General features: G+C 48.7%; 1 protein-coding gene across 1 annotated transcript in view; it reads left to right on the forward strand.

Annotated features, from left to right (window-relative positions):
* Positions 1-17,896, forward strand: part of PLXNC1 (plexin C1) — a 142,693-nt gene that overhangs the window by 106,803 nt on the left and 17,994 nt on the right. Inside the window, exons 22-23 of the mRNA XM_002921782.4 lie at positions 10,590-10,767; positions 12,972-13,075. Of these exons, the coding sequence (XP_002921828.3) occupies positions 10,590-10,767; positions 12,972-13,075 (282 nt within the window). The remainder of the gene's footprint in view (positions 1-10,589; positions 10,768-12,971; positions 13,076-17,896) is intronic.

Below are 17,896 nucleotides of genomic sequence, written 5' to 3' on the forward strand. Positions count from 1 at the left end.
CCGCCTTTCATTTTGAAACATTATTTATTTCACAGTCAATTAAGACCATGTGTTTCTGATTTGTTAACTCTCAACTCGTCATCAAAATGTTTCTTGATGTTGAGGGAATTCATGTCAACTCTTGGAGTCTTTTTTCCTTTATAGCCCCTGGGGAAAAGGCTAATGGGAAATTATGATTTTAGAAATCCAGATAAATCTTCCTTTTCAAATGCAGATTTGCCAGCAGTCAGAGACTGGAAAAGGGGTGGGCCACTGGTTTCTAGGGGCCTTGCTTTAAAAATGAGTTTTAATGCTTTTTATTGTACCTGTCGCGACCTGTCTGTCTCATGGTCGATGGTTGTATTAGAGGCTCCGGAGGAGGCATTCGATCTGGGCCATGCTTGTGTGACGAAATGTTAGCAGAAGGTCAATATAAAAAATTTAAGGTTTTTCATTTCCTTTCAGGCAAGTTCCCCTAGTCTTAACCATCATATTATAATTTTCTTCCTTCCTACCCCCTCCGTCTCCCCCTTTCTCCCTCCCTCTCCCCTCCTCTCTTCCCCCTTTCTTCCCCCTCCCTCTTCACCCTTTCCTCTCTCTCCTCCTTTCCTCTCCCCTCTCTCCTCCCTCTTCCTCCTCCCCCTCTCTCCTCCCTCTTTCTCTCTTACCTCTCCTGGACAACCCCCCACCCCAGTCTTGTATAACCAGTAGTTTGCTATCTTGATTTTTTAAATTTGCCTGAGGTGGTTTATGTAATTGAAAACCAAGGTATGCTGAACAAACTCAATTCTGTGTGTGTGTGTGTGTGTGTGTGTGTGTGTGTGTAAATTATTTCAAAGAAAGAAAAGTCAGAGAAAAAATCAAGAGCAGCCCCATAAGCAACTTGAAACGCCAGAGCCTGGTGCCACGACAGGGACACGTTGAAAAGAGGCCCCAAACTCCTGTGTGGCTCAGTGCTCAGCAACCCAGCACCTCACATAACAACCTGAAAGTTAGGTTTCACACCTCTAAGATTAGGATGTGTTCTCCCTGAGGTGTGGGGTGTTTTCTAGAACATGAAGACATCCTGCCAATTTCTTATACATGAAATCATTATACTAGCAAATGGGCTCAGAGAGGTCATCCTTCGTTCGGTGCATCCTGGGAGGAAGATTCCTCTGTCTTTCCCCAAATATGAGCAAAGCCCTGTCAGCCACACTTCCTCTAGCATGGCAGGAATCATCCTTCTGCATCTCGGCACTGCAGGCTGGCAGTCAGTGAAGACGCTGCCCTGACACGATCATCTCCCCCCTCCCCACGGCAACGCCCGCATGGGGCGGGGGGGTCCGCACACACGCAGGACTCTGTCTTCCTCCCGCATCAGGCGCTTCAGATTTGACAGCTGGAAGAAGAATAAGCCTTATTGCTCCGTGGTTTTTCTCCCTTTGCCACATTTTAGGCATGTTTGATTTCATTGCTGGAGAATCTCAGGCCCGCCGTCATGGGCACTGGGTCTCGCGTTGCGAGGACGATTTCAGAGCAGATCGCCTGAAACTTCGGGAGAGTGAAGGAAGGCTTGGGAGTTTCAGTTCTAGGAAAGTACCGACACGGGAGAAGGGACATGGGCTTCACTTTCAAGAGGAGATGAGAAAACCCAGTAACTCGTAGCAAGTGTGCTGAATTAGCAAGAGAAGGTTGACTTGTAATCAAAGTTAAGCGAGAAATGGTTTTTTGAACTCTTAAACCCAGGAAATGAGCCTGCCAATCTGCTGTATCTGAGAGATAGCATCTTGGCACCCTGGGAAACAGTGTTCTGACAAACATATTATTGCCCTCCTTCTCATATCTATGAGAAAGTCTTTAAGATTATTAGAAATTCTTAGAAAAAGTGTAGATACATGCCTGTAGAAATCTTCCTGCCTCCCTTCTGGTCTGTTGACGATTTAGGGCAGCCTGCCCACTGGGTCTTTTTGCACCCAGTCGTTACATTTCGGGGACAGTCATGTTTAATAAAATATTTCCTCCGTGACAGAGCCCTCACGATCTCTCGTGAGAGTTTCACATCTCCACGCCTCCTCTAACACAGAGGCTCTCCCCACCGCTCCCCAGCTCCTTCTGTTCCATTTAGTTTGTCCCTTTCAGAAGATCCATTATCCCCATAATTAAACAACCCACTGTCCCGATTAAGTCATTCTCTGTTACTTCAATTGCATCCCATTGTTCATTAAATCCTGATGTTTGCACTTCAGCAATCTTGTTTTTAATACTCCTAGCATTTGTGGAGAAACAGTGAAGTTAATTAACAATTCTTGGGCTTTTTTCCCCCCTTTTTCTCTCTACCATAGTGCAAATCATTTCCATTATGACTTGCAATAATACTGAAACCATTACTAACTTCATAGTTACTGTTCTGAGCTTCCTGACCAAAGAAGTGAAACCATTTTTTTTAATAATCATTTTAGGTAAGTCATTCCCTAGTTGATGGCAAGCAGTGGAAAATGAAAAATTAACATTAAATGAGTGCTTGAAATGACTTGCCTCTTCATACCCTTTCTTCTCATACCCATAATCTTGGGATTAGAAAATAATTTAGTTACCTAAATACAAAAGTATTTAATTTTCTTCTTTATAGCTCAAATGTGACTTTATTACTTTGTTGTTAAGGATCCTTACTTCTACTCCTCAGAGAATGGTGACTTTTAGAGCAAATCATGGTGGCGATAAAAGGCGTTGTTTTCTTTTTCTTTTTTCTTTTTTTACATTGTCAAAGTCAGCGTTCCATTTGAAGTCACCATTGTCTAGAGCAGAGATCAGCAAACAAGAGGCTGTGGGCCAAATGTGGCCCTCCTGTCCATCGTTATAAATAAAGTTTTATCGAAACACAGCCATGCACATTCATTTACTGTTGTCTGTGGCTGTTTTCCTGCTACAACTGCAGAGTTGAGTAGTGGTAATAGAGACCGTACAGGCTGCAGAGTCTTAAATATTTAATATCTGGCCTTTTACAGAAAGTTTGCCAGTTCTTAATCTGGAGCCTGACATAATAGAGAAGAACTAGAATCTGCTGTACTACTAAACCCTAAGACCCCAAAAGCCTTGGCCTCTTTCCTCTTTTTCTGGAGACACACCAATGGAAATGCCTCACCACTGTCCATAAATCTGAAACTCATGGGGGTGCTTTGCCAAAAAACAAACTTAATTCATATTAAGCCTAAAGTACTGAAATCGGTCATTTTGGGCTAAATAAGACAGATTCTTACTTGATTCTATCATGAACAAATGTTAGCAAATGCTAGCAAGTATAGAAATTTTGTGACAGAAACTTAAATTTGAGGAAATTCTCTCCATTAACTTAATTTTTTTTCCTCAAGATGGAAAAGGCCTTCCTTCCTCATTATTCTGCTGGGGGCAAAATACCTTGATCCAGGAAGCTTTAGGCTCTTCGGGGGAAGGAAAAGAAGGGGAGAGGGGATGTAGGGCAGCCAAGAGCAGCATTACAGGGGGCATCTGGTCGCGGTCCCAGGGCCGCCAACTCCAGCTTAAGGCAAACCTGAGCTCAGAAGCATTGACACTTGTAACTCTGGGCTCATGCTGCTTCCACGGAGCCTCTGGAAGCAGAGTCCTTCTCTCTTACCCCGAACCCCCTCTAAATCCAGTTTGGTATAAGAACCAGATTTTCTGTCTTTCTCTCTCTTTAAAGATTTTATTTATTTATTTGACTGAGAGAGCAAGAGAGCACAAAGGGGGGGGTGGGGGGAACGCAGAAAGGCAGAGGGAGAGGGAGAAGCAGGCTCCCGGCTGAGCAAGGAGCCCAGGGCGGGGCTTGATCCCAGGACCCTAGGATCATGACCCGAGCCGAAGAAAGCAGATGCTTCACTGACTGAGCCACCTAGGCACCCTCAGACTTTTCTCTTGATCTTCATTGGCTCTCAAATGAAATTAGAAGAAAAATATATTTTATGGGTTTTATTTAATGAAAGCAATTATTGGCCTAAGACCTTTGTGATAAAGGGGCTGGCTTGTAAGAATTTTTTTAAAAATTACTTTTTAGGTATTGTAAGGCATTACAGATGGATGCAGCAGCAGCCCTGCCCTTAGGAGCCAAGAATGTGGTTGAGGAGTTAAGGTAGCTGGATCGCCTCTCCCCAGCAAAGTGTGCAAGAAGTGTGGGGAAGAGCCTCTTCCCCCGCCTTTGAGTCATCCTGCCAGCTCCCCCTCACTCATCCCGCAGCCTTAATTTTTCTATCTCCTTGAAACCTTAAACCACCAAGTCGTTTGAAGGAATGGTGGACAAAGCCACTAGTGACCCACGAACGTGCTTGTACGTCTAGCTGCTAAGTAGCTTCACGCACAAGAGGTGAGGGGGCAAGAGTCTGACAGTCTTGGGTGTGAATGTGAGCTCAACCACTTTACAAAGAGGCTGTTAGTGACCTTGGGCAAGTCACCAACCCTCTCTAAACCTGTTTCTTCATCTGTAAACAGGTGATCGTAAAACCTAACCTTGTATGCTTGGTATGAGGTCAGAAAATAATTTACGTGAGATGGCTGGAGAAGTTTGCATCATTTATTTATAATAGTTTTTCTTGTCTGAGCAGTTTGTGTTGTCAGCTGAAAGGTCTACTAAGCACAGTGTCCTCTCACCATTCTTCCTGGTTGGTGATTTATTGGCAATGGGTGATTCAGGGAATTGATTAGCTGAATCCCCTGTCATTAAAAACTCATGTTATTTTTAGAAAGGTTACCCATAATCCCTCCATCTGCGTGTTTACAATCTGTGGCACACAGCATCCCACCGGGCAGATGTGAACAGGAGACCACAATGATAAATCTGAATAATGACCTACCTAAAGGGGCTGGTTTGTGACCTGCTTACAGAAGAACCAGGTCCTTCCTGTCTGGTCCTTTCTGCAGGTTCTGGGCCATGCATCTTCCAAATACCCTTCCAAGAGCACTGCTTGGCAACAGGCACATTACTGAAGCCATTAGGGTTCAGTTCTGCTGCAGGAAACAGAGACACAGGCTACCTGGGGCTCAAGCAACAGGGAAGTGATTTCTGTCCCACACGAAGTTCTGGGGTGGACGGTCCGCTGCTCGTGGGTGCCTCTGCTCCGGGACATCCTCACAGACTCAGGCCCCCAACCTCTTGTCCTCGGGCCACCTCATGGGCTAAAGTGTGTGCTCACTCCCCACGCAGCCTTCTTCCACATTCCAGCCAGCAGGGTGTAAGTAGGGCTGTAGAACAGGGGACAGATGGTCACCAGCTGTCTTTAAAGGAAGTTTCCCAGAGTCTGCCACAGAACACGTCTGCTTCATCTCACTGGCCAGAGCGTAGTCACGTGGCCACCACCCGGCTGCAGTAGAGGCTGGGAAAGGTCCTCTTTCCTCTGGGTGAATGTGAGCTTCATAAAAATGCCTGTGGATGGTACTTGCAGCAGCCCACGGGCTCCTCCAGATTGAGTGCATTCCATGGGGTTCCATGCCATGCCAAGCCCGGGAGGCTGGGCCTCCTCTTCAAGGCTGTCTGCATCCAACCTGTCTGCTCTGAGAGCATTTATCGAGGACCTCCGGCAGGCTGGGGCAGCCGACGGATGTTTATCACCTTGACTGGCCTTCTGGGTTTGCAGTTAAGAGTATGGACATATCCTAGGGATGACCCTCGGCTGCTCTGTGATCTGGGACACTTTTCTGAGCCTCTTTCTGTCTCAGTTTCTTCATCTGTTAAGCGAGGCTAATAATAGTGTCCGCTTCACTGAGCAGTTATTAAATGAACAGAGCAGGATTAAATGAATTAGCACAGTGTGTAAGACAACTCCTAGTAAATGGCAAGTGCTCAACATGCTGTATGTGAGTGCGGACCAAGATTATTAGAAACCAAAAAAGTGTTCTCTTCTTCAGCATTTGTTTCCATAAATAGTAATGGAAACCGTCAGATGGCAGATGGTGATTTTGGAAGGGCATGGTTCTTCAAGTCCTCCACCCTCCATTCTACCCAAAGGAAGTGGGATTTTTTTTTATCTAGACATCCTGACCTAGTAGCCTGATTAAAGATTGAGGCTTGCTACTCACCAGTCTAGTTAGAATTGAAGCCAAGTATGTCATGGTCCAGAGGCCTCCTCATGTACTGCTGCCCATGCAGCTCCTTTCCAGACCCAATTCAAATGTCCCTTCCTCCATGCAGTCTTCCCTGATTTCTCTCCCTTTGAAGAACCTCCTCTAAGCTAGAGGTAATCTCTCTCTGAACCCCTAAAGCCCTCTACCTATACCTACTATTTTCTACCTGGTATTAGAATTCTTTGTATACATCCCACCGCTGTTCTATCAGTCTTCAAATACTTCCCAGTCAGGCTCCATGCTAGGTTTCTAGTTCATATATTCTGCAATGCCCCGTTCACAATAGGTGCAAAGTAGATGGGTGTCAGTGAGTGAATCGAGCTACCTGAGCATCAACAAAGTGAGCTCTGTCAAGTTGGGTGCATTCAGCTGCAAGTAAGAGAAAAACCAGAATAATGGTGCTTGAAATAGTAAGAACATGGAATTGCATTCCAGAGCAGAAATTTGGGAGGTGAGCAACCCAAGGCTGGTCCATCTGCTCATCTGGGCCACCATCTTTGTGCTCCTCTTCAGCCTCCACCTAGTCACAAAATTGCTGCCACAGCTCCAAGCACTATACTTCCCTTCTGTTAGAGTAGAAACCCTTTCCCTTTCTATCTCATTGGCCAGAACTGGGTTACATGACCATATACCACTAACCATATCTGTTGTCCCAACTTCGTTGATACATTTATGCCAAAGGAATAGGGAAAGCCAGAGCTATCCAGGGACAGATTTCTGAAGAAAAGACCAGTGTAGATTTTCGAGCCCTTTAGTCTTTTGTGGGTATTGAAGACTAATTGCTATCCTATAGATTTGGACCATGCTTAGTTTATGAAACATTTTCATATTTCGAAAGACAGGATCACCAAAGGTTTAAGAACATGGAACTAGAGTGCCTGCTTCTACCATTTTCTTGCTGGGTGATCTTGTGCAATTTCCTTAACTTCTGTGTGCCTCAGTGTGTCATCTGTAAAATGGGTATAATAGAATCTATGAGACAACGTTTCTGAGATTCTTGTACACAAGTACACAGGCACACTTTACAACGGTGCTTGGCACACAGGAAGCCCTCCTTAATTTGCTATTGTTATGTCATATTTAGTGACCTTGTCACTCCTATTAAATAGAAACAGTGAGAGCCTAAGGGAGCCTGGCTGACTCAGTTGGTAGAGCATGTAACTCAATCTCATGGTCATGAGTTCGAGCCCCAGGTTGGGTGTAGAGCTTACTACAAAGGGAGGAAGGAAGGAAGGGGGGAGGGTTAAGGCTCAGAGAAATTAGATGGCTTACCCACACTCCCACAGCTAAGTAGCAGAAGGGGATGATCTAGATGGTCTCATGCCTGTGCTCAGAGCTCTCAGCCCTCCCGTCCTTCCTTCTTGAATTTTCTGTCAACACCTACTGAGGGGGATGCTCTTGTACCTGGTGGCTAAATATTGTTTCAAAGGTGATGCTTTAGTTTGTCAAACGTGCTGTGAATTACCCCAAAACAAGGACTATGTCTTAAGGTCTCTCCTCTACCCCAACCCCTAACACCGAGTAGGGCACAGGGAAGATTCTGGCTCAATGGCTTTGTAAGGGGAGAGATGGTGCTTCCATGGGGGATCTTCCCCAATGGGGAACAAAGCCCAGTGTGTGCTCTCTGAGTCCGGGGTGGGGTGAAGAGGTAGGGCCCACTCTGGGAGCCCCGACTCCACTTCCGCTGTAGGAAATAGCTGTCGGAGCACTAAGCGTTAGCAGCATGAAAAATCAATTTGTGTCCGAATTGGCTCTCCAAATTCCCTGTGGCCTCTATAAAATACCATTTTACCTTTTTTCCACCCATCTAGCTGTGGAGGCAGGGGCAAATTTACATTCTTTTACATCCAGTTAAGTTTTTTTCTCCTTTTAGTTATGTTTTTAAGTAGAACATTTATTGCCTATAAAGAGGTGTTTTTGTTAAAGACAATAGTGCCCTTTAGGTAGTCACAGAGTGCTATTTCACAAATGCCTATAAAACTGCTAAACAAGCTGGGCTCACTGGAGCTCTGAGTAAAAGGTGCCTTCCAGTTGTCTTTACCTCTGGAAGCCCCGTGAAGTCGCGTAACCACCCTCCTTCCCCTCCGCGGACACCAGCAGGCAGATAGATGTGGGAGACAGGCAGCCCGACTCAAACGGTGAGGGCAGGACCCGCGTTTATGCCTCCAGAACCCCTGTTGTGCCGGGAGTCTCGCTCAGGGCTTCACTTCCAGCCTGACCTAAAACAGGGCTCCTGGAGGCCCAGGGTTCCTGGGCTGTGGGTGGGAGGAGGAGTGAGAGGCCTGGGCGGGGGTGGGGGGGGANCACTTACCAGCTGTGTCCCCAGTGCACGTTATTTGGCCCCTCTGTACCTCCATTTCCTCACTCAAAAATGGGGATACCACTACTTAAAAGCCGGGGGCGGGGGGCGGGGCAGTTGTGGTGGTGCCCGGTGGCTCAGTCAGTTAAGCATCGGACTCCTGATCTCAGTTCAGGTCTTGATCTCAGGATAATGAGTTCAAGTCCCGTGCTGGGCTTGGAGCCTACTTTAAAAAAAAATTGGGGATAATAAGAACACAGCCCCCTAACCAGGATGTTGGGAGGATTAAAAGAGGTGTGCCTGAAAGTGAAGTTGGCAGGGTGTCAATAAAGGTGCTGAACCAGGAAGGCGAGGGAGAGGACTCTGGCACGAGGTGGCCACCCTGGTTCCTTCTAGAAGCTCCGCCCAGCATTGCCCTCCTGCCAGCACTCCCTGCCTTCTGTCCCGTCCCGCGTGTCCAGGTTTGTGCGCAGAGGGACAGTCGGCCTCCCTTCCTGGCTGCGACTGGCCCCGAGCCCCAGTGTGCCCAGACTGCAGGCGAGGGAGGGACTGTCTTGGGAAGAAGGGAACTGCCGGGGCTGAGATCCCCACTTAACCCCAGAGTTCAGACTCCATGGCTTTAGAGTGTTTATCATTTAGTTGGGACTGGACCAAAGTTTCCTGCATATGATTGTCAGCAGGAGTGTGGGAGCAAGGTGTAAAGGCCGTGAGGAGAAGACAGGCCTCTGACACCCTCCCAGAGTCGGAGATCCCCTCTCCCACCACCCTGGTCCTTCTGTCATTGTATCTCCTGAGGGCTCCCGGGGTTAATTCAGTTCCTTGGCCCCGGAGTGCAGGGCGAGTTGCCATTGCGACTCCCACTGTGCGGCGTGAAGACGGAGGGGTTGGCCCCCAGGGCAGGTGCTCTGTTTGCGGGCAGCGCACCCTCAGCCTGCTGGATACAGAGCATGGAGTCCGCGCCCTGGCCGCTCAGCCTCAGCGGGCTCCCCAAGTCTCCCAATGAAGGCACACAGCATGAGCTGTCACACGGATTCTGAGTTACATGAGACCATCACCCACTGCTGTGATCGCCGTCCTCATTCAGCCTTCCCGGCAGCCCAGCCCTGTGCCCCGCCTGCGATGTGCATCATCTCGTTCCATCTCCGTAATGCTAGGCGGGACATACTGTTATTATACCCGTTTGAAAGTTGAGTGAACCCTAAAGATCCCCAATCTCCCCTTAATTGTGTTTTCTTTTTTTTTCTAAACATTTCCAGCAATCATTTTACATTCCCTCCTGGCAGCTGGGTTCAAAAATGTTAAATGACTGTGCATTTCACAGCAGACCCTTGATTCTGTGATTACCAAGGTGCCTTAGAATCCAAACTGTGTGCTCTGCTAATTACAGAACGCTCTCAGCCCTTCCCTGAATCGGTTCCCCCGAGAGCCGTAGTAGGTAAACTTTGTTGTGTTAGGTGTGTGTGTGTTCTCAAAGTAAACCTGAAATTGCTTTTCAGTTTGTTTTGAAATACTCCCTAGTTCTGTTTTTGCACATTCGCCAAGGCCCTCCTTCCCCCTTCCGTCCGATTCTGAGGTTTTGCTGCACTGGGAGACTGTTAACTGAGGAAACGTTAAATAATGGCACCGAAATGTAAAGTAATTCATGCAAGAATAATAGTACAGGTGGGGACTTAAGGGGGGGCGTTTAATGAGGGCTCGGGAAGCTGTCTGACTGAGGATGTCAAAGTGGAGAAGGAGATAAATGTTATCGTCATTTATGCTGCACATTAAAAAGTGACCTCCTTCAGCAGGATCAATACGGGGACCTCCTGACCTTTCCTGTCACCTGGAACTTTACTTCTGGGACTCTGTGGTCCTGTTAATAAAAAAGATAGTCACCAGCCTGCCCTCATCTGCGGAAACTTTTCCAATTTTTTTTTTTGGGAAGATGAAATTAGAAGTCACCACTTATAGAATATTTATGTGTGTATATATTTTACTCTCAGATATATTTATTCAATGCTTGCTCTGTAATGAGAGTTTTCACTTTTCTGTTTTCCTTTCCATTATCCCTGAAAAGAATGGATTATGGAGAAAAGATTAAAGAAGTATAATGCGACACAGTGTTTGCTAATGTGCTGTCAGAGGTATTAGTAGGACTCGCCGAGGTTTGTGTCTTTTATGAATGCCTTTCAGGTTGCAATTATCTAATAGACTTGGAAACCTGTTCGTATTCTTGCAGGCATTAAACGTCGTCTTTGAAAAGATCCCGGAAAATGAGAGTGCAGATGTCTGTCGGAACATTTCAGTCAATGTTCTTGATTGTGACACCATAGGCCAAGCCAAAGAAAAGATTTTCCAGGCATTCCTAAGCAAAAATGGCTCTCCTTATGGACTTCAGCTGAATGAAATTGGTCTGGGTAAGGCAATGAGGGAGTTATTTTGTCCCAGTCCCTGGTGAACGTCTTTCCCACCTTCTCTCCCTTTCTCCCTGCTTGTTGACGCTTACGTGGCCTGGGCTGCTCCCAGAGGGCACATCTGGGGCCCAGAGCCTGCACAGCTCTCCCACGAGCAGCATGATTTTTCCTAGGAAGCATTATCTTTCAAAGATGCTGGTTTTTAAAAAATATTACGTTTGTAAATCAGATTCATGAGATCGCTCACCCCAAGACTGAATGGATTCACCTTGCATCAAGAAGTACAAAAAGGCGTAAACCCCGCGCCCTCTCTGTGTGTTGCGTTTCACGTTGGCATTTGATTTGTTTGTTGTGATACCAAGTGTGTCATTAGCGGGTGGCTCAGACTCTGGGTGTTAGCTCCAGCACACTAGAAAGGTCATCTTCCTCGCTGCTAATCGCGTCCTGCATTAAGTATGGTCTCCATCCTCCCCCCACCACGAAGCAGCATCTGCTGTGAATTCATTCTCGGGCTCTCGGTGTGCTGCGGAGAGCATATGCACGAGCGAGCTAACAGGGCTCCACTTCGCTCAAATGTGCATCAACATTTTAAAGTTGAGCTCCCCGCAGCCCTCCCCAGAGACTGTCGTGGGATTTTATAGCAGATAATGGGACAGGAAAGAAGAGTAAAATCACAGCAGTGACAGTGTAACAAGGTTCATCTCCCTTCAATGTACGGTTGTAGCCTCGACAAAGCAGGCAATTAGTCATCCCACCTGGCCCTCCGAAGCCAGAGCTCCCGCCAAATGGCCATTTAGAGAAGCCGGGGTGGGGGGGGCCTGGCAGGTGCGAGAACCTGGGAGACGCGCAGCAACCATAGGACTTGGCCTCAAAGAAAGGGTCGCCAGGGCCCCTCCACTCTGCCTCCCTTCTGTTTCCTTCTGTTGGGTGGACTGTCGGGCGCTTGAAGGCCACTGTAGCTCACTTGGGTAGAGGTGGGGTCAAAAAGGCAGCCCCAGAGAGGAGACCGTCGTCACCTGACCCAGAACCATCAACTTCCTTGGCACAAGCCTACCTCTTGCCAGCATGTGGCTGTGGCTGCCAAGAGCCGGGCACAGGGAGCCGACAGCCACAGGGAGAACGGCCTGGTGGCCTCAGTCCTGCCCTGCGGAGTCAGTAGAAGCACCCTCTCACCAGTCCTGGGCTTGAGCCGATCAGTCCCTCCTGATAGGGGAAGGCAGGGAGCAGAGAGAGTCAGCTAGAAGCCTCTCCTTGTAGTCTGATGGGAAATGGGAACCCAGCATCCCAGCCCCGTCAGGCTTGCTCGTGCGATGATCTTACAAACGGCCTCCAAGGCTGGCCTCGGAAGACTAAGGTAGCCTTCGAAGCCAGCCTTAAGTTGTACCGAAATTCCATCCCAGAGCCGCTGTGGTGAGATGAACTCTAGCAGAGGCTCACAGACCCAGAGGCCCAGAGGGGCAGAAATTCATAAATAAGGGGTGTTGGTCCACCCAGGACACCAGGAGATGTGGGACCCAGCTTCATGGGGGGCGGACACCTCATCTGAGGGGGCAGTGCCACTTACCTTCAGCCAATGGTTGACCTGTGGGGTCAGTGTTATCAGATGATCCTGTTTTTTAAAAGAGAACTCAGTCTGCATTTTTATGAGCCATCTCCTGATCTTTGTTGGTGCTGAATTGACATTAGTAAGTAAAACATTGTGAAGGTTCACAAAAAAAATACACATCAGGGGGCCACAATCTGTCCCTGGGGCACAACTTGGCAACCTCCATAAAAGCCTTCGAAGCGTGTGGTTTGGGATATTAGCCCACCAGCGTACCCTACACAGGGACCTACAGGTGATGGTTCACAGCACACCTGCCTGGGAACATACAAATTTGATTTTGGAATTTTCTGGAGAGTTTCCTCCCTCTAAGGATACATTATTTTGTTCTCATTGTCTTTTCTTCCAGGCTTAGGCTCAGAGTATAAGCTTCAGGGACACATAGTCTTAAAAGTCAAAGCCCTAAACACAAAACAAAAATAAAACAAAACTCAGGTGACCTGTCTGGCTGATCTATCTCCAGACCTTCAGACAAATATTAACCACTTTATTTAAGCTGTATCCATAAATAATAATTGCTACTACTGTTACAGAGTAGCATTTAAACTTTCTCACTGTAATGGCGGAGGAGAACAAAATGCACTGTCTTTGTTTTCCTTCCCAGAGCTGCAGGTGGGCACACGGCAGAAGGAACTGCTGGACATCGACAGTTCGTCCGTGATTCTCGAAGATGGAATAACCAAGCTAAACACCATCGGCCACTATGAGGTAAGAGCAGGGCTGAGCCCCGACATCTCCTTCCCTGAGCCCAATCCTGACTCGATGAGATCATCTCCAGGTAATACCATGAAAATTCTTTTAAAAAAATTACAGGACTCCCACTGGTTTCTGGCATAGATTGCAGATTTCCTCCTTGGTTGCTCGTTTGGAAGAGCCCAGGAGTTGCTGTCTGTTGCGGCCGCGGTTTGCCTGGGTCCTCCTCTGCGAGGCCTTCGATTTCACGTGACAGATCGCTCCCCACCCTGCAGTTTGGGTGGGAAATGTCGCTTCAAGGCTTCACGGTGTTCGCAGAACCACATAACCTTTGTGTAGGGTCCTTTTTTTTTTTTTTCCTGAAGCTCTACATTTCCTGTTTGTTTACAGTATTTAGTCAGACCTTTGGTCCCTGACCCACATGCTGGCTGAGTGCCAAGGTGGGTACGGGGTGCACGTGACCTCTCAGAGATCTGCGTGCCCAAGAAGCCGGCACAGAACAAGGGAGAGGAGTCAGGGAAGGTTCCTGAACACACTGGGATCGTGGGAGTCACTCAGCAACATTCTCCAAATCTTTGTTGAAGATCTGCTCTGTGCCGAGTGCTGGGCTTGCATGCAAGAGGAACGGAGACCAAGTTCCTAACTTCAAGGGGACTGCCGCCTCAGGAAGGGGGGTGACCGGGGGGGGGAGGCAAGGAAGGAGGCGACACCTACGGTGCAACCGTGCTGTGGCTCAGAGCATCTGAGAAGGCTTCCTGGAGGAAGCTATGACTCAGCAGAGACCTCCAGAGTGAGGAGAACTTACCCGGGCTGGGATGGGGTGCCGGCATACCCCACATGTCCTTCCACAGAAAGACTTGTCAGCTGGCTAAAACGTGAGAGGCATGGGGGTGGCAGTGAGAGCCAGTAATAGCCAGTGTGATGGAGGCCTCGCTCAGCCAGATGCTGTCCTCAGCACGGCCCCTTCTTTGGGCTTACTCCATCCTTTATGTAGCAGACCTATGAGGTAGGTGCTGTTGCTGACCCTCTTCATAGACGGGGACACTGAGGCTGGGGGAGGTTGACTAGCAGCTAACCAGCAGCAGAGCCAAGATTTGGACCCAGGCAGTTGGACCCCAGGGTCTGTGGCTTAACCAGTGTCCACCACGGCCTGTCAGGGAGGGAGGTGAGAAGGGGAGGCACAGATTGTGCAGCCCTGTCAGCGTCTCCCGGAGTTGGACCTTTGTCCCAAACTAGTCCCAAGAAGCCACTGGGGGGTCTGAGGGATCCTTGTCTCAGAAATGCCTGTGGCTGTGTGCGGAGCATGGGTGTAAGAGGTCCAAACCTGGTACTAGAGGGTCCCTTGGAAGCTGACACCAGAAGAATTTCAGGTGAGGAGTGATGTTGGCCAGAAGCGACGGAGTGGCTCTTGAGACGGGAAGCAGAGGGCCTCCGAGATGGGCAGCACTCGGGCGCTGTAAGCTGCGGATGGGAGGGCTTCGGCACGATGGAGCGGTCGAGACGGCGCTCGGGGAGGGCTGTGCAGATGCACGGAGCAGGCGCTCTCCCAGAGACACAGGAGACCGCCGGGGCTTCACAGGCCACTCGGAAAGTGGGCGCCTCCTGCCTTTCGTGTCTGTGAAGTCCCCGGAAAATGCGTTTGCGCAAGAAGGCCTTTGGGCCCTGCAGGCTCTCCCCTTAAAGCAGAGACTGTTCCTGAGGAACAGAGGACAGAGGATGCCTCTTCCTTGGGCTCTTTGCCTCAGCGGTTCTCAGAGCCAGTTTGGGTCTAGCTGCTTTGGGTGACACCTGGCTGGGCGCTGTCCCTGGAGCCTTTGCTGGAGAGCGCGGGGCAGAGAAGGCTGCAGAGTAGCCACTTGCTTCTGTACTCGCCCTCCTGCAGCTCGGACTTTCCAGCCTTGGAGTCCTCTTGCCAAGAGCTGTTGGTCTTAGCCTGTGCAGTTTGTAAAACTCCCTGCAGGACTTTCCTGTTCGGGGGCCACCCTCCGAGACACACTGCTCCAGAGGCAATTTAATGGAGAGGAGGGGGTGAGGGTCGGGAATGCTGCCCTGCGAGTGTAGGTCCTCAGTGAGGGACTTAGCATGGCTTAGTTTGAAGTTCAGGGTTGCAACCTGGCAGCCATCGCCTTCCCTTCCTGCGTCTGGGTAGCGAGTTTGTGTGGGCAAGTCTGGAAGGAACACCGCCACGGACGCCTCCTTCGGTGCTCTTGACTAATGTGCTTGCCTTGCTCAGCTGTGTGGGGAGGGCGGGGCCACCCTGGTCAGGCTTCTTGGAGGCCCCTAGCAACCACAGGGCATGCAGGGGACCACAAAGGAAGGGGGCGTGTCCACGCACTGCCCTGCACATGGAAAGGCAGGACAGGCCACTCCAGCAGGGAAAAGGAAGAACCACCAGAGCTGTCTGCCAGGCCAGGGGAAGGCTGTCAGGAGAGATAGAACATCAGTCTTTACTGGAGACATCGGCCATGCTAGACACCTATCTGCTTAAGGATGATAATGAAATTAATCCGGCCTATAGTCACTTCCCGTCCAAATGATTTATTGGCTTTATACCCTAGCATTGCCACATGGTGGTAATAAATGACAAGACTAGGACACAAGGGCTTAAAGGATTCTCCTTATGTTTAAAAAGCTAAGCCGTAAGGCAAATAAACTCAAAGAGCTTGAAGGAAACTGGGGAGGTCATTGGCCCTGTGCTCTCTATGCCTGGACCATCTCAAACGCCCTGTTTTTCAAAGACTGCTCAGAAATAGGTATCCACTACCCCCGTCAGCCACCGAAATCTATGCTTAGTTTAGTAGGTCCCCCGCAGATTTAAAATCTGGAGTAATTTGACAGGGGTAGGCTGAAGCTTACTTTTGTCCTTTCGTTAAAAAATTTTCTCCTGGAGCTTGCATTTCCCTCCAAAGAGACAAGATGCTAATTACCACTCTTATTCATTTACTGAAGCACCCTAGTTTGAGTCACTGTAAGTGCTTGAAAGCAAAAAACTATATTTCATTTAAAAATAGGGCCTAACTCAGAATTTTAAGTGATTCAGACTCATCTCCCTCCAATTAGCCCAAATTAGTTAGGTTTTAAAGTTAATCTTTAGTGACGGCCAGTTCCTCCTACTATCTAAACAAAGTCCTGTTGCTGGAGTGGGAGGCTGTTTCTTCTTGCCTGTTCTGTCCTTAGGGCAAATAGAGTGTAGCTGGTCTCCTCTGAATGATTTACTGTCCAAATATTTGAAGAACAGGTTTCTAGAGGGGATCTGAAGGCACAGCAAAAATACAGCATCTCATGGGCCAGATGCAACCTGTAGCCCCCAGTTGCTGGCAGTGCTCTGTCATCTGTAGGATGCCACCCTCGCCAACCCCGGGCATTGGCAAATCGCTTTCTACAGGCACCACAGCACTGTTGGCGCACATAAGCACAGTTCATTCACAACAACCCCATGATGAAGGTCCTCTTCTCACCCTCCTTTTCCATCATGTGAGTGCAGAGGAGGGCAAATTTCTGCTCCAGTCTCATTCTGTCCCATGCAAACAAGGGGTGAAACCAGCATCTTTACAAACACATTAAGCCAGAGGCATCTTTCTCCCCTATAATTAAATCCTCGCCAAGCGCTTCCTTAACTGGCCATCACTGTGTGTCATTTACTATGCAGGAAGCTGCGGTGTGTTCTGGAGCTGATGAGATCGGTCGTGTGTGTGTGTGGGGGGGTGTCTCTGGGTCCAGGCTTTCCTCCCTCCCCTGCACCCCCGTGTGACCTTTTGCCTGCTGGTGTTATCGCCCCCACCCCTTGCTAGATGGTGGCATCGAGTGTGCAGAACAGGTGTTGTGTCCGACAGGAAATGTTCTCTACAGATCGCACCTCTCATTCTGAGCTGCGAGAGTTTGAGGGGCAGAAAAGACGTCTAAGCACTGTGGTGTTGAAGCCTATTCTCATAACAGGTCTGTGCTAATGCCACAGTGGTCCCCACTAATGCCAAAGTTGTCATTCAGATGACATTTAAAGCTCATAGGAATGTTCCAGAGTGTCTGCTAGGCAAAGCCATGGGTCCTTCCAATCAGGTGTGTCAACCTTGACACTACAGTAAAGGGATTTGACTATCTCTAAAGGTCTCTCACAGCGTGGGTGACTTCAGAGATTGATCGATTGATTGAACATGCAGGGAGTGCTTCTTGTCCACTGGGCACTGTTCCAGGGGCTCCTACAAATAGCAGCTGCTTTAGTCCTCGCTACAGCCTGGCAAGGTGCATACTGTCATTATTCCCATCCTAAGGCCCGGGGAGGCTGAGAAACTTGACCAAGTTCACATAGCTCTTTTCACTGATGCTCCAAGGCTAAAAGCAGATGAAAAAGAAATCGTACTGGAGACAACGGCTCCTCTCCCTGCTTGGAACCAGGCTTGTAGCCCATGGCCCCAACCTCAAAGGCAGCCTTGGCTAGGGGACTGGACCACATCATGAGAATCCTGGTAGTTACCTTCTCTGATGTCAAATTCAAAAAGGTAACATCTCTTAAAATCTTCTGATGACTCTCATGTCTGTGAGTTTATCAAAATGCTTCCTTATTTCTAATTCTACTTTAACATCGTTTAAGGCCAGTATTCCCTGAAGATGACAGCGGTTGCCTTCATCAGATAGGAGGCCTCTTTCAGGCATGCAAGAGCTCACAACTCCAGCCCGACAAAAGCAGGGGAAGGTTTAGGTTCCCAATTTCAGGCACCCTCGTGGAGGCCAAACTCACTCCCAGGGGACAAGGTTAGTGTTCTTTCTAATAGTCCTCAGAGGGAGTTTGCTACTGGCCCAGGCTTAATTCCAAGTACCCAAAGAAAAAGCAGGAGCCCT

Source organism: Ailuropoda melanoleuca, chromosome 15 (assembly GCF_002007445.2).
Source record: "Ailuropoda melanoleuca isolate Jingjing chromosome 15, ASM200744v2, whole genome shotgun sequence".
NCBI lineage: Eukaryota > Metazoa > Chordata > Mammalia > Carnivora > Ursidae > Ailuropoda > Ailuropoda melanoleuca.